A 16686-nucleotide genomic window follows, 5' to 3' on the forward strand; every position below is an offset into this window, starting at 1 on the left:
AAGAAACTATTGTTGGACATTCCATCAAAATTATTTGGGAGAACGAGGACCATTCATTCAAAGTTTAACTACAAAATGATGGTAGTTTTGCTGGCTGCATGTTAAAAGTAACATTTCACACTGCCATTTCCCAAAATCAAGCTAGTGTTTGAGCCAAATCAATCACATGGGAACGCATTAGCAGCTAAGGCATACCAAAGTAAACTAATCCAATGGCAGCTAAGCATTACCTAATATGTTGTTTAAGCCAAATCAAGCAAATATTTTTGTTTTCCATTTTTCATGAATACCTCCCTGTCAATCTCATATTTGAAGATATTCATAGCATACGCCTTCTGCACATCAGTGAGTTCCACTGCATCCACTTCATCGAGACACTTGTCGACTGAAAATTGTTCATCTTGTTTCTTCTTGTCGACGTCTGGATTTGTGGTCTAGACACAAACGAGTATAAATATGCGTGACTACCTAAGCTTGGATGGTGATGCAAATGGAACACAGAGAATTTATACTGGTTCGGGCCAAGGATGCCCTACGTCCAGTGAGATCGGGTGTCTGTATTGCCTTGCATCCAAAGATGCTTGTAGTAGGGAGAGTACAAGCAGGTTGCGAGAGAGGGCTAAGTCCCAAGTCTCGGCTTTGAGATGGACAGAGTGCCGGTTGCCACTCTGCTAGCTGTGAAGTGTGATGATCGTGTGTTGTGTGGCATCCTGATGAACCTGGCTCCCCTTTTATAGTCTCAATGGGAGGCAGGTATTTACATGTTTGATTGGAGATTTCCTCTGCTGAGTGGTGGAACTACAGCCCCGACCCTGTTGAAGCTTTGCCCATGCCGTCCTTGAGATATGGTTGACAGTATGGTTACTCCTGTGGAGGGTCGCCGTGCCCTGTTGAAGTCGTGGGTGTCGGATCGGTGGTACTGCAGTTTGTCTTGTTACAGTGGGAGAAGACAGCCAATAGTGATGTTGGTTAGTCAGATCCATTCCTTTTCCACTGTGAAGCGGTACATCACAGTGAAAGAGGTAAGGTTACACAGTGAAAGAGGTAAGGCTACAGTGACCAGGGTGGTTGGAATAGTCGCCACCGTGCCCTGCTGCGATATGGGAGTCACTGCGCCTGTCATGTCATGGGTACGGGCGCCGTGCATTGAAAGTCTTGCCCCGGTCTGGCGGAGCGGTGTTGGCGCCCGAGTCTTGGAAGGGTCGGGCGAGACGGTACTTACGCCCGAGGCCAAGGGGGTCGGGCGAGGCGGTGTCTGCGTCCGAGCCCCGGGGGGTCGGGTGAGACGGAACTTACGCCCGAGGCCATCAGGGTCGGGCGAGCCGCGATTTGGGCCCGAGATCGAGGAGGCTGATGTTCCGGGGCCCGCGTCTTGGTTATTGTGGATGATTTGCTTTGTCTTTTGCGTTTTTTTATTGCTCTGATTTAGATATCCCCTTTTTATGGTACCCAACAGTAGCCCCCGAGCTTTTGAAGGGGTGAGGTCACCTCTTCAAAGGTTCTCTTCTAAGGGACCATTGTTGATTGGGAACTCTTTTTCTTTTCTCCAGAGGGTGCGCGCGAGCGCACCCGCCGGGTGCAGCCCCCGAGTCTTTTGGAGGAATAGTGTTATCCCTTCAAAGACTTTTACCCCTGAGTGATACGGTCGGGAGTATTTGAGGGATAGGTTGCGTGTTCTTTACACGTAGTGCCTGTTCCCGTGGTGCGAGGAAGCCCCCGAGCCCTTTCCCCACAAGGGTCGATCGGGTTCTTTCTCGTCTTCTAATTACGTCCCTCATTCATCCTTTCGCTCGGAGGAGGGGTGGGTCACGCCGTACTACCCTCGATGGGCGAGTCTCGACGTTTCCCGGGAGCTGCAAGCGGATGAATCCAAGTGGATGTCCGAGCCCTATTCGATAAGGGTCTGCTAGTGGCCTTATGGGCACATCTCAAAATACCCAAGGGCAGTCACGGTGGATGTCGGAACCATTCTCTAGGTTCCGAGGGCTCGGTGCCTCCCTCGATGGGATCCCACTCGTGTGACACCCGAATGGGCCTTGGATACGACTGGTAAAGATGCGCCGACCCCCTATGGGGCTCGGACCTTGGCCTCTGTTGTGCTCATCTTCAATCATCCCTCGCTCGGTTATCCTGAGGTGACTGTTCGAACCTGTTTTGCAGGTCAGTCTCGCAACCTCTGGAACGTAGGTGGCCATGGCCTGGGGATTTTTCGGCCTCGAAAGGCTTTTTTAGATTTGTTTACAGTATCGGGGTCGGGCGAGAAGGGGTCTGCGCCTAACGGGAACCACCTTGCGATTTTCGCTCGGGGTCATGGAGGGATCGGGCGAGACGGAGTCTGTGCCCGACGGAGACCATCCTGCGACCTTGGTCAGCGGGGGGGGGGGGGGGGTCGAGCGCCGCTTGCCCTGGAAGGAACCGCCCTGACATAACTTTTCAGAGCGCTCCTTTTGAGGCGCGGCGCGTGGGGAGTCGAAACGGCTATGCCGTTGTGCCCTGATTGGATGGGACGTTTCACCTACGAAATTAATGCGCGCGTGTGGCGGGCGTGAGAATCGGAGGGAGTTGGCGCTTCAAATTTTTCACCCGGTGGGGAGTGGGCGACGGTTGCTCTTTCTCCCCTTCGGTCTTCTGTGCAGGTGGTATGGCTGTGGTGTGCTCCCTCTATATAAGGAGCCGCGGGGGACTTGGTTTCTTTCCTATTGCTCTGCGCCAAAAAAGCTCCTGCCCCCTGCCCTTTCTGCTTCTACCGTCTTCTCTGCTTCCACCGCGCAGACGCCCTTCTCCACTCAAAGCTATGGCCGGCGATGATGCGTGACCGCCCTGCAATGTCACCAAGTCCGCGCTGGAGGCGCACGTGAGGGCAGGGATCCTCCGCCCCCTCAGGGACGTCGAGCTGCCGGAGTGGATCGTTCCCTCGGCGAACGACAGGGAGCCAAACCCGCCCTCAGGCTATGTGGTTTGCTTTTTGTCGTTCCTAGACCGGGGGTTTGGAACTCCGGCCGGTCGCCTGATCCGGGCGATTCTCCATTACTATGAGGTGGAACTGCACAACCTCAACCCCAACTCGGTGATGCAGGCAGCCGTCTTTGCCACGGTATGCGAGGGGTTCCTGGGGGTTCCTCCCCATTGGAACCTCTGGCTTCACCTTTTCAAGGCGGAGATGTCCACCCGCTACGTGGGTGGGGGGAGAAGTTCCCCCTGCGAGTTGGCGGTTGCACGCTGCAGCTCCGCCAGCAGCGGGCTAGCCAATACATCTGGAGCGCGATGCCTTCGTCAAACCGGGGGTGGCAGAACGGGTGGTTCTACCTCCGGAATGACGGCGGGCTGCTCCCGGCGTACTCCGGGAAGATGGTGACAGAGAGCCCCTAGAAGTGGGTGTGGGGCGCTCCTGCGGAGGAGCAGAAGAGACTCGCCTCGCTTCTGGCGGGGCTCGAAAAACTGTGCGACACCCAAGTCACCGCGGCCACGGTGGCGACGGCGTTCCACAAGAGGAGTTTGCTGCCGCTGGCGCAGCGGCGAGCATTCATGTTCGAGATGACCCGGGACGTCCGCTGGGCCGGGACGAAGATGTTGGCCGAGCCGATATCGGCATCGGACATCGCCGCCCGGGTCGAGAAGACAACGCACCCGGATATGAAGAACTCCCGGGTGGTGCCGATGCGCCCTGAAAAGGGCTGGTAAGATGTTGATTTTTGCGCTTGTTTCATTTTTCTCCTGCCTTTTTCTTAACCGCTGGTTGTTTGCAGAGGATGGGGGTCGTCAAGGATTCCCTGCCCCCTGTCCCAGAGGACAAGGAGATCCGGGCCAAGAATCGGGCACGGAACGAGGAGCAGAAGAAGGTCAAAGAGGACAAGAAGGTGAAGGCTGCGAGGAAGGCGCAGCGGCGAGAGATCTCCGCCAAGAACCACCGTGAGGCTGAGAAGGCAGGGGTCGCCCTGCCCTACTCTCCTGAGACTTCGGTCTCGGAGATTGAGGGCGGGGGAAGCAATGTGGACTGGCTCGATGAGCTGGCGGAGGAGGACGACGTAATCCCTCCTGCCGGCAGGGGGATCGAGATCCCAGAGGGGTCGAAGGCCCGAGGGGGGTCGGAGGCCCCCGAGGGGTTCCAAGCACCGGGGGGCGGTCAATCCGTCCCCCACATTATTGTGGATGACGAGGAGAGCGCCCCTCGGGAGGGCCCGGTCCCTGTGGGTCCCCAAGGGGAGAAGGCGTCGGGGGGCGAATCTGAGGTGCCCCCCACAGCTGATAGCGCCGGAGGGCTGGGCTGAGCCCCGCCCAGCGTCTGGGGCAGAAGCTGACGGCTCGGTGGAGGCACCGCTGGCCGAGACCACCGTTGAGGCCCCTGCGCCATCCGCGGGCGAGACGGGGGTCAGGCCAACGGCCTCTGGCGCTTCTGGAGGCCCCTAAGGAGCTCCAAGCTCCCATAAGAAATCTACCCCCCGGGCGAGGTGCGTATAGGATTTCTGATCTTTCCTTTGATTTTTTTTTTGTCTTTCTTCTGACTTGTGTTACTTTTTCAATCGAAAGCAAAAAGCGGCATCAATGGCGCTGGCCCCCCTGAAGGCCGTGAAGAGGGGGGCGCAGTCGACCCCTGGGTCGGCCAGACCCAAGTCACCGCCCTCCCTGGGCCGCGAAGAGGTGGAGCCCCGTCGGGCGGGGCAGGAGATGGAGGTGACGAGGCCCCAAGGGCCGGGGGAGACAACCCTCGCGCCCGGGGCTATGCCTCCCCCTGCGAATGCCGGTTTAGGCGGTGCGGCTCGGCCTGCGCAGATCGAGGAGGGCCGGGCCATCGTGGTGTCCAATATGGCACCCGGGGCTCCTGCGGCAGGGGGGGAAGGCGACGCCCGATGGGGCAAGAGCCCCGTGTTCTGGCCCAACCTCGACGACGCAGAGGGAGGGGCCAGATTTGTTCTGGACGATCCGTCGGAGGCTTACCTCTAGCAGGGTCTGGACGCGTGCGGGCGTGCCAGCGTCGAGGCGATCAACCGAGCTTCCGAGCTCGTGAGTCGAGACATGTACAAGTTGGCCCAGGTGAGGCTTCTTCTCATATCGTGAGGTGTTTTTTGTTTAATCTTGCGATATTGATTCCCTGTGCGACTTCTGATTTTGCAGGCGCTCAAGGCTACGTCCCTGGAGAAGTCAGTTTTTCTCCATAGGGAAAGAGACGCCTGGGCGATCTACGAGAATGAGAGGGTCGCTAGGGAGGCGGCTGAGGGGGAGCTCGCGAAGGAATGCGAGATCTCTGCCGAGCTTCGGCAGAAGTGTACGACCCTTGCTACTGAGGCTCGAGAGGCCCGAGAAAAGGTCGCCCCTCTGGAGAAGAGGGTCGGGGACCTTGCCCAGGAATCCGAGGTGCAGAGGGCGGCGGTCGAGAGGTACAAGGGCGAGGTTGCTCGGCTTGAGGCTCTACTCGCCGAAAAAGACCTTGCCCTGACCCAAACTCGGGCTGAACTTGCCGCTGCTCAGAGTGAAGTGGCCCGCTGGCACCGGAGCTCGGCGGAGAACGAGAAGCGAGCCAAGGGTAGGAGCTGCGTCTTTTGCCTTGGCCCCCCATATGCTTGGATTGTCTTTTCTAACTTTCTTTTTTGTCATGTTTTTCAACAGAATCGGAGAGGAAGATGGCCGAGGCAGCCTCTGCCGCCGAGGCCCTGCAGAGGTCTCTTAACGCCGAGGTTACGGACCGCTCGGCTTTGGAAGCCGTGGTCACTTTGGCGTGCGAGGGGCTCGGCGTGCCGGCGTCGGGGTCGTCGCTGCGGAGTCGAGTCGAAGCCTTTTACTCCCAGGCCAGGGAGAGGGTGAGGGAGGCGCTCTATGCCGGGGTGAAGAAAGCCCTGGCGGTGGTGAGCTCTCACTACGTCGGCATTGATTTACCGACGGTTTGTGAGGGCTACGTCCTCCCTGATGATGAAATGGAGGCCCAGGAGGAAGTGCAGAGGCTTGAAGACGCGGTGGCCGCCCCGGGAGATGCCTTGGCCGCCTTCTTCGACGCTGAGGTGGAGCTTCCCCCCTCGGCGCGCAGGAGCCTAGGCAGGCAGGGCAGCAAGGCCGTTCAAGTTAGATTTCCCCTTTTTTTTGGTAAATGTTAAGGCCAGTGGGCCTTGTATTGTGTATATACAATATTAATGCTAAGTATGAATGTTTATATGATTGTTCTTTTTCTTAGTTATCTTGTTTTCTTTCCCCTTATGCCGACCCGACCTCGGCAGCGTGAGGTCGGGTGAGCTACTTAGGGTCTGCGCTAGCCAGAATTCCCGAGCCTAAGTCCTTTTCCTTTTTCCTTATAAATTTTTAGAAGTCCAGACTCGCCCCCCGACCCTAAGGTGAGTAGAGGCCGTCTTTGCTCATGAGCGTGGATCTTTCCTCAGGCTCATGCCTTAAGGTTTAGGGGATGGATCTTTGGTTTCTTAGATCTTTTTAGGAAATGGGTGAAAGGCCTTAGGTCGGGGTTCTTTGTGCGAAAAAGGAAAAAGATTTGGAGTTGCCACGGGGGTTCCCCCCATGTAGCCCCCGAGGGAGGCTCGGATTCTGCAAGGCAGATCTGGGGCTTACTCAAAAGTAACGATCATATAATTTAAACTTTCATTTATTCTTTCAAGGTGATGAACAAATGGAAATTTTTACAAAATTTTTAAGGGTAAAAGCGACGTAGCTGTTCTATGTTCCACGCGTTCTTGAAGACCTCCCCTACTTCATTGGCGAGTTTGTAGGTGCCGGGTCGGAGGACTTCGGCGATGGTGAAAGGTCCTTCCTAGGGGGGTGTGAACTTGTGACGACCCTTGTTGCTCTGCTTGAGCCTCAGCATCAAGTCGCCGACTAAAAGGCTCGGCCTCGGATTCGCCATGCGTGGTATCGGCGGAGAGCCTGCTGGTACTTGGCAGAGTGTAGGAGGGCTACGTCTCTGGCTTCGTCCAGCTAATCCAGCGTGTCTTCTTGGAACGTCTTGCAGCTATTTTCGTCGTAGGCTTGTACCCTTGGAGACCCGTACTCAAGATCTGTGGGGAGGACGGCTTCCGACCCATAGACCATGAAGAACGGGGTGAAGCCTGTGGCTCGGCTTCGGGAAGTCCTTAGACTCCAGACCACGGCCGGTAGCTCTTTGAGCCATCTTTTTCCAAACTTGTCCAGCCGGTTGAAAATCCTGGGCTTCAGACCCTGGAGGATCATGCCATTGGCACGCTCCACCTGACCGTTGGTCTTTGGGTGAGCCACTGCTGCCCAGTCCACACGTATGTGGTGTCTGTCGTAGAATTCCACGAACTTTCGCCCGGTGAACTGTGTGCCATTATCGGTGATTATGGAGTTCGGTACTCCAAATCGATGGATGATATCTGTGAAGAACAGCACTGCTTGTTCGGCCTTGATCCTTGTGATGGGTCGGACCTCAATCCACTTGGAGAACTTGTCGATTGCGACAAGCAAGTGGGTGAAGCCCCCGGGCGCCTTTTGCAAAGGCCTGACGAGGTCAAGACCCCAGACAACAAAGGGCCAGGTGATGGGGATCGTCTACAAAGCCTGAGCAGGGAGATGAATCTGCCGAGCGTAAAACTGGCATCCCTCACAGGTCCGCACGATCTCCGTGGCGTCAGCCACGGCGGTGGACCAGTAGAAACCTTGTCGGAAGGCATTTCCTACCAGTGTTCGAGGGGCGGCGTGGTGGCCACAAGCCTCTGAGTGTATGTCCTGCAGGAGCTTGATCCCCTCCTGACGTTGGATGCAACACATAAGGACGCCCGAGGGGCTACGCTTGTACATTTCTCCATCGAGGAGGGTAAAGGTCTTGGCGCGACGAGCCACGCGCCTTGCCTCGGCCTGTTCTGGGGGCAGGGTGCCATCAACGAGGCGTTGCAGCAAAGGGTAGCGCCAATCTGGCGAGTCGTCAGGTGCAGGAGGCTCGGACTCGATGTCCATGGCCTCCTGCTCCCGATCGGTGGAAGCCTCGGGGTCAGGATCTGGTTTGCTTGGGAGCTTATCCGACCCCTCGTCGTCCTTGTAGTTGACAGAAGGTTTGTAGAGGTCGCTGACGAAAACATCCGGGGGGACCGTGGCCCGCTCGGATGCCATCTTGGCGAGCGCGTCGACGACCTCATTGTATTTCCTTGATACGTGGTTAAGCTCGAGGCCGTCGAATTTTTCCTCCAGGCGTCGTACTGCTTTGCAGTATGCGTCCATCTTAGGATCATGGCAGCTAGACTCCTTCATGACTTGGTCGATGATGAGTCTAGAGTCGCCTCGGACATCGAGCTGTTTGATCCCAAGTTCGATCGTGATGTGGAGACCATTGACGAGGGCCTTGTACTCTGCTACGTTATTTGAAGCGGGGAAGTGGAGTCGGATCGCGTATCACATCCTTACCCCGAGGGGTGAGATGAAGACGAGGCCAGCGTTGGCCCCGGTTTTCATCAACAACCCGTCGAAGTACAAGATCCAGCACTCGTGCTGGATCTGTGGTGGGGGGAGCTGAGTCCCAGTCCACTCTGCCACAAAATCTGCTAGGACTTGGGATTTTATGGCTTTCCGAGGCTCATAGGTGATCCCATCTCCCATAAGTTCTATAGCCCAATGGCGATCCTACCATTAGCCTCTCGGTTCTGAATTACTTCCCCCAGAGGAAAAGACGACACTACCGAGACTGGATGAGATTCAAAATAATGGCGGAGCTTGCGTCGGGCTAAGACCACCGCGTAGAGTAGTTTTTGGATTTGGAGGTATCGGGTCTTTGTGTCGGACAGTACTTCACTGATGAAGTACACCGGTCTTTGGACCGGCAGGGCGTGCCCTTCTTCATTCCTTTTGACCATGATAGCTGCGCTGGCCACCTGATCAGTGGCTGCGACATAGAGGAGGAATGGTTCCCCCTCGGCGGGGGCACCAGAATAGGAGGGTTGGTGAGCAGAGCCTTGAGCTTGTCAAGGGCTTCCTGGGCCTCGGGGGTCCAGGAAAAGTGCTCGGAATTCCTAAGTAGCCTATACAGAGGTAGTCCCTTCTCCCCGAGACGAGAGATGAAACGACTTAGGGAGGATAGACACCCCATGACTCTCTGTACTCCCTTTAGGTTACGAATCGGGCCCATACTTGCGATGGCCGAGACCTTTTCTGGGTTGGCCTCGATCCCTCGCTCAGACACAATGAACCTGAGGAGCATGCCTCGGGGGACCCCGAAAACACATTTTTCGGGGTTGAGTCTGATCCCCTTTGCCCTGAGGCAACGGAATGTTTCTTCCAGGTCAGCAACTAGGCCGCTTGCTTTCCTGGACTTGACTACAATGTCATCTATGTAAGCTTCTACTGTTTTGCCTATGAGGTCCCCAAAGACCTGGAGCATACATCGCTGATATGTAGCCCCCGCATTCTTAAGGCCGAAAGGCATGGTTACGTAGCAGTACATTCCAAAAGGGGTGATGAAAGAGGTTGCGAGCTGGTTAGACTCTTTCATATTAATTTGGTGGTAACCGGAATAGGCATTAAGAAAAGATAAAATTTCACATCCCGCAGTGGAGTCAACTATTTGATCAATACGAAGTAATGGAAAGGGGTTCTTAGGACATGTTTTATTTAAACTAGTATAGTCTACACACATCCTCCACCTTCCGTTTTTCTTTTTGACTATTACAGGGTTAGCTAACCATTCAGGATGGAATACCTCCTTGATGAATCCGGCCGCCAGCAGCTTGTGGATCTCCTCCCCGATGGCCCGGCGTTTCTCCTCATCGAATCGGCGTAGGCGTTGCTTCACGGGCTTGGAGCCAGCTCGGATGTCCAAGGAGTGCTCGGCGACTTCCCTCGGTATGCCAGGCATGTCCGAGGGACTCCACGCAAATATGTCGGCATTTGCGCGAAGAAAGTCGACGAGCACCACTTCCTATTTGGGGTCGAGGCTGGAGCTGATCCTCAACGCCCTGCCCTCAGAGGTTCCGGGGTTGAGGAAGACTAGCTTGGTCTCCTCCGCCGGTTCGAAGCTCCCGGCATGACGCTTGGGGTCGGGGATGTCCTGGTCGCAGTCGCCGAGACCGGTGAGGATGGCCAGAGACTCAGCCAGAGCCTCGGCCTGCTCAATGCACTCGACGTCGCACTGATAGGCATGCTGACTGGTCGTGCTGACGGTGATGATGCCTTTTGGCCCTGGCATCTTGAGCTTGAGGTAGGTGTAATTAGGGACGGCCATGAACTTGGCGTAGCATGGCCGTCCCAGGATTGCATGGTAGGTTCCTGGGAACCCGACCACGTCGAAGGTGAGGACCTCCCGTCTAAAGTTATCGGGGGTCCCAAAGCAAACGGGCAGATCGATCTGTCCGAGGGGGTGGGCGCGATGTCCCGGCACCACTCCGTGGAATGGCGATGTGTCGTTCCTCAGCCGGGACTTGCTGATCCCCATGAGGGCCAGAGTCTCGGCGTAAAGGATGTTGAGGTCGCTGCCTCCGTCCATCAGTACCTTTGTGAGACGAGTCTCGGCGATGATGGGGTCGATGATCAAAGGATAGCTCCCGGGATTGGGGATCCGATCCGGGTGATCCTGTCGATCGAAAGTGATCGCGCTCTCGGCCACTTGAGGTATGAGGGCACGGTGATGCTGACTGCGCAAACCTCTCGGAGTTCGCGCTTCCTCTGACTCGCGGTGAGGCGAGCCGCACGCTCCCTGAAGATCAAGAGGCAGTTCTTGACCTTAGGGAAGCCTTCCCCTTGAGGGTCGTCGTCCTTGGGGGGCTCTTCAGCGCCCTCCTTCGAGATGATGTCGGTGTACTACTGACGCAGGACAGTGCACTCTTCAAGGGTGTGCTTGGTTGGTCCCCTGTGATAGGGGCACGGCTTCTTCAACATCTTGTCGAAGAGACCGGGGCCAGCAGGAGCACGCTTGGGGCTCTTGCGATCCGCTGCGGCGATTAGGTTGTCGTCCGGCCGACCCTGCTTCCCCTTGTGACCCTTCTTCTACTTCTTGGGGTTACGTGAGCCCGAGGCCTCGGTGGCCTCGGCCTTTTGTTTCCTCTTGGCAGCGCTGTCAGAGAAAATGGCACCAACTACCTCTTCGCCTGAGGCGAAGTTGGTGGCAATGTCGAGCAGCTGGCTGGTGCTCGTGGGGGTCTTGCGACCGAGCTCATGTACGAGCTCCTTGCAGGTGGTACCGGATATGAAGGCTCCGATGACATCAGAGTCCGTGATGTTGAGGAGCTCGGTGCACTGCTTGGAGAATTGCCTGATGAAGTCTCGAAGGGACTCATCGGGCTTCTGTCGGCAACTCCTGAGATCCCAGGAGTTCCCAGGGCGCACGTACGTGCCCTGGAAGTTCCCGACGACGATCTTGACCAGGTCTCCCCAGTCATGGATCAAGCGCTCAGGGAGATGCTCGAGCCAAGCTCTGGCTGTATCGGCCAGGTGCAGTGGGAGGTTGCAGATGATGAGGAGGTCATCGTCCGCTCCTCCTAGTTGACACGCTAGGCGGTAATCCGCCAGCCAGAGCTCAGGGTTGGCTTCCCCTGAGTACTTGGTCAGGTTGGCGGGCTGTCGGAATCGCACTGGGAACTTGGCCCTGCGTATGGCCTCACTGAAGACGCGCGGACCCGGAGGCTCTGGCGACGTGCTGCGGTCGTGGTCGGGGTCGTACCTTCCGCCTCGACGCGGTCGATAGCGTCGGGACTCGGCCTCGTCCATGTCACGCCGTCTGGCCACGAGGGTGGCCCGGACGTCCGCGTCAGCCCCGACGCGCTCGTGGACAGATGGGGCCTTGTTGCCTCTTTGTTGGTCAGGGGGTAGCGGCCCCTGCACCGTTGGAGCCCTGTTAGGAGGCGGTCGGTCCCCCTGACGTCTCGTGTCGTGAGACTGTGATGCAGAACTTTCTGCGTTCTGCACTACGGCTTGCTCCAGGAGGCCACGTAGCCCCTGGCGCACTCTCCTTCCCTCAGGAGTCGACGGCTCAGGCATTGCCCTGAGGAGGAGTGCAGTGGCCATCACATTCTCGCTGGCCGTGCTGAAGACCGGGGTGTCACCCCCTTCGTCCTTGACGATACGGCGGTTGATGTCTCGGGCGCGGCGTCTAGCCTCACCCCGTCTCCGCGGCCGGATGGGTCTCGGACCAGAGCCTCGCGGAGTTGGCGGAGGCATGCGCGTTCTTCTTCGAGCCTAGCCTCCAGCTCATTGAGCTGCTCAAGGTTAGGATGGTGCCCTCCCACGGGTGCTGATGTTACTCCACGGGCTCCTGGAAGGGTCCCGGGAGTCGGGTTGGGAGGCGGGGTGGCATTCCCCTACGTAGAAGGTCCCACACCCCCCTGAGCGTCATGGGGCGTTCCTCCGACTTCGAGGTTGAAGCACTCTTGTGACGGATCATAGCTACCGTCGTCAGAGTCGGAGTAGCCAAGGCAGTAGTTGCTGGCCTCTAGGAAGCGCATGAAGGTCTCCGGATCGCCACACCCGAAAAAGTCAGCGCTGGCCCACTCGTCGTCGCCTGAGGTGGGATCCTCCGGGTACGACGAAACGGGCGGTGAAGCATTGAGGTCTAGGGTAGACCTAAGGTGATGCCCTAGAAGATCCGCGTACGCACTTAACAAAGTGCTCACGGAAGAGGCGTAAGTGTCGGCTGCATTCCTGAGCCCAAAAGGGAGCTCGGGAGGTGCCGCTGTCTCTCCTCCACCCGTAGGTAGGGGGAGACAAGATGACGAGGCCCCTTTGTCCCCCTTCTGGGGAGTGGGCGAGAGACGTGCCTTCCCCTTCGATCGGGGCGGAACAGGAGGTCATGACGATCCCCTGTTGGTCCGTGGAGCGGAGCTTGATGCTCCGCGGGCCCTTCCTCTAGCACCCGTTGGGCCAGAGGAACGGGTGATCTGGTGAGGAATATGCGGGGGGAGGGCCGGACGGACCCTCGCCTCAGTGGTAGGGTCAGAGATCCGGAACCTCTGACGCCCCCGCCGGGCACCCCCCGCATGGTGTCCTGAGCGCCTCCCACACACTGACTGTGGTGGGATTGGCTCGGGACAAGGCTCGACATCACCACGTGGCGGGAGGAGGACCATGTCGTAGCTAGAGCCTAGGGACATGAACTCCAAACTCCCGAACATCATGATGGTGCTGCGGCGGAGTGGGTGAAATCCTTCTGCCATCCAAGCCTTCTCTGGTAGGAAAAGGTGAATGACACGCAAAAGGCCCCTACCTGGCGCGCCAACTGTCGACGTCTGGATTCGTGGTCTAGACACAAACGAGTATAAATATGCGTGACTACCTAAGCTTGGATGGTGATGCAACTGGAACACAGAGAATTTATACTGGTTCGGGCCAAGGATGCCCTACGTCCAGTGAGATCGGGTGTCTGTATTGCCTTGCATCCAAAGATGCTTGTAGTAGGGGGAGTGTTGACGGTCCTTAAGTATCAAATTTAATTATCAAATAAACACAGAAAAGGATCCAAATGAAATCAACATCTAGACTTAGGGTTTTATCTGACAGAATTCCACGAGTTTTGGTGTTTGTCTATTTCTGCAGGGGGTTATCAAGAAATAAGGAAGAAAGGCCCACATGTCAGGATTACATAGAGATATCAACGCACCGCGCAATTTTCTACCATCTAGAAGACTCCAGAAGCCATGGGAAGGAAGCTGAGGCCGAAAGGGGCCAGGCCTAGGGCGCCCGCCCTGATGACCTGGGCGCCCGCCCACCTCTGGATGCCTTTCGGGACTCTCTTCGCACACGTTGTTCCACCGACCTATTGGATCAAGGAAAACATAGTACCACATCGCCTGCTGACCCAAAAATGCATAGAGGAGGAGGACTATATAAGGAGACCCCCCTAGCCCCTAGAGAAGACAAGAAATTATCATAGAGATTGAGGGGTGCCCTCGAAGGAAAACCTCTTCTCTAAATAATATTTCTTTTTAGGCTTAGCAACCAATGTAAAGTAGAAATAGATCTTCTAGTTTCTACTAGATTGAGAGAGATAGAGTGGAGGTGTGGATCGGAGGAAGGCCGGCCTGTCGGTGTCTACTCCGAGTTGTACCTACGGGATCAAGTCTCCTAACCCGAGGCTTGCTTCTAAGATTCTTCAGTAATTCGACTTCTAATACTAGTAAGTTCTTGTTTTATTGTTCTTTGGTTTATGAGTTTACTTTAATCCTCTTCCGGTTGAGTATTAGAGTAATCACTTGTTAGCGTAAACGTGGTGTTTAGCCTAGGGTACTCATAGATATCCCCTGACTAGCTGGACCGTGGTAGTAGCGAGGAACGTGACATTTCCGAGTTACCTTTGTATCCCATATCTTGTTACCAGGACAGGTAGGGTTATAGGTGTGGGTCGAACATCCTTTGTGTTGTCTAGATTCCGTGAGCCTCCCCAATAGAACAGTAGATCATCCTTACCAAGGTTAGAACGAGACTACGGTAGCAGTCTTCTCTATACATCACTCACATCGAGAGACATTCTTTGTAGCCTAAAGGGGTAGTAGCAATAGATTTGGTTAGTCAGATGCACCCTTTCTCCCAGTGGTATAAATATAAATACGATAACTCTGGAAAACCTCCCGGGTGAAATGCTCACCGATATCCGTGCGCTTGCGGATCATTTCCTTATTGCGTTACCAAATATCAACAAGCATTTCTGGCGCCGTTGCCGGGGAGAAAGACGGTTTGCTGAGATAACTTTGAATCTTGCTATTATCTTGTATTATACTTTTATACTTTTATCTTTTTATTTCTATGGATAACTTAAATTCCATACCTATTATTGAATTCTTTGCACCTTCGGAGACCAGCCATAGACCATGGGAGTCAACACGTCCTGCCCCTAATTATGATCTGTGTCCGGAGTTGATAGGTCAAAACCAACCCTTTTCTATAGCTGAGGTCCTATCTTTTAATCAAGAAGATAATGCACTTTTAGCTACACCTAGGGAATCTGTTAATCTTTTTATAAATTCTGGTTTAGACCTAGCCCTACAAGACCATGTTTTTCCTAAATATTTTCACATTGGTCTTAATCATATAACCTTTGGTAGAGTCCTTCTTTCTTTATCTATTAGTAAAGGAAGGTATGTCTTCATTTGTGGACATCCTTCTTGCACTAATCTTCATAGAAAAATCTTAGAGATAGAGAAGGAATCATCTCCCATACAAGGAAAGGATGTTTCAATAGCCGATTTCCAAACATTCCAATCCCATGATTCGGCTATCCAACCCATCCTTGAGCTTAATAATTTCTACTATGCTCTTTCTCTTGAACCTCCCGATAATCCTATGAATCTCTCTAGACGTCCCATGCATAAGAAGGAGGATCGAGAAGAGCAACATCAATGGCAAGAGGGCATTAAAAATCCATGTGCTATCACCATTGAATGGATAGATAAAACAAACTTGAGAGACAATCCTAGAGGAATTTTAAGCATTCATGAAGAATCATCCTTGGAGTTTGAGAATGAGAGAAACAACAGTGAGCATGGAAGTTATTTCATAAATACCTTACCAAGTCCTTGCTCATATAAAACATCTCCCCAATCAATTGGTCTCTCCATCCTTACCACATTTGAGATCTCCAACCCCCTCTTCCTTTCTATTTATAAAAACTTTAAAAGGGCGGTTGTCGATGCATATGTCTATAATAAATATTGCAGATCTCGTTGAGTTGATCTTGATATAGGTAGGTGTTGGAGGGGAAACCACTTCACCAACATAACTTGAATGGTTTCCCAAGGATAAGCTTAGCGTCCTTAAACAAGCACTTATCAGATCGTAGCATGAACTTCTAATTATTTGCAACATTGCCTTTTGTATTAAGCATATAGAGATAATTGTAGAAATATTCCTTCGGGTATTTTTGTCACTAACCTTTCTAGGATTGGAGCAAGAAGATCCGAGGAATGACAAGCACAATGTATGTCCAACCAATCATCATGCAACATTGAATTAAATTCATCCAATCTTGAATTTTGCAAAATTCAAGCTTGGGGGAGTACTTTACAACATCATTTGCCATGTTGCTATGTTGGTTGTCCCTACCTTTGAGACATGCTCAATTTGTTAAATACTAATCACACTACTTCATCTCCACTTGAGTAGATCTCTATATAAGCCATCATGCTACCTTTGTTTATCCTAGTAAGTGTTAGTTTGGAAGTACTGTACATACTTCTATTGGCTTTTAAATTAAGCGTGGTGCTTAGGTTAAACAGCCTTCCTTAATTTGATTAGACATGGAGTCTAGTTTGGTTACTGAACTAAAAACTGTTTGAGTAGACATTGGTATATTTTGTCGGACTAACCCCTGCAGGAAAACATTCAATATCAACCTGGGAAGTCCTGAGATAAACTCGCATTGGAGATGAAGAAAGGAGACACATGAAGTTTAACAATTTGCACAAGAAGGACATAGCTCATTCATCATAAAGAGATGATCCATGGAGGATGCCACAAACACGATGCACAACCGCTAAGAAAGGAAAGCTTCCACAAGGTGATACTATACCATCACTCTTCAATTAAGGTAACATCTTAAAGTACTTGACTATCACTTTTATAAGTTTCTCCTTGGTTCTGGCGTTCACATAAAATAAAGAGACAAACATGTATGATCTGTAACTCCAAATTAACCAACTCAATTAATTCAACATGTTTAGTCCTTTAATCTTTGTTCTTAGTACTACCTTCGTGATCCCACACTCTTAATCATATAAGCTAAAATGTTGCACATTCAATCTTTGGAAGATATAAACAAAACAT

At 53.6% G+C, this 16686-nt stretch overlaps 1 protein-coding gene across 1 annotated transcript; it reads right to left on the bottom strand.

The window, feature by feature from the left end:
• LOC110432697 lies at positions 7504–8169 on the bottom strand. The gene is made up of 2 exons (XM_021453483.1): positions 8059–8169; positions 7504–7986 (listed from the first exon to the last, which is right to left on the bottom strand). Exons 1-2 carry the CDS (start codon positions 8167–8169, stop codon positions 7504–7506), a joined length of 594 nt encoding a protein of 197 aa, XP_021309158.1.

This window comes from Sorghum bicolor, chromosome 2, assembly GCF_000003195.3.
Source record: "Sorghum bicolor cultivar BTx623 chromosome 2, Sorghum_bicolor_NCBIv3, whole genome shotgun sequence".
In the NCBI taxonomy this organism is placed as follows: Eukaryota; Viridiplantae; Streptophyta; class Magnoliopsida; order Poales; family Poaceae; genus Sorghum; species Sorghum bicolor.

Coding starts and splice junctions, on each gene's coding strand:
- LOC110432697 (XM_021453483.1), bottom strand. CDS start 8,169: ATGGACGCATACTGCAAAGCAGTACGACGCCTGGAGGAAAAATTCGAC. Junction 7,987..8,058: donor TCGACGCGCTCGCCAAGATG/GCATCCGAGCGG, acceptor GTCAACTACAAG/GACGACGAGGGGTCGGATAA.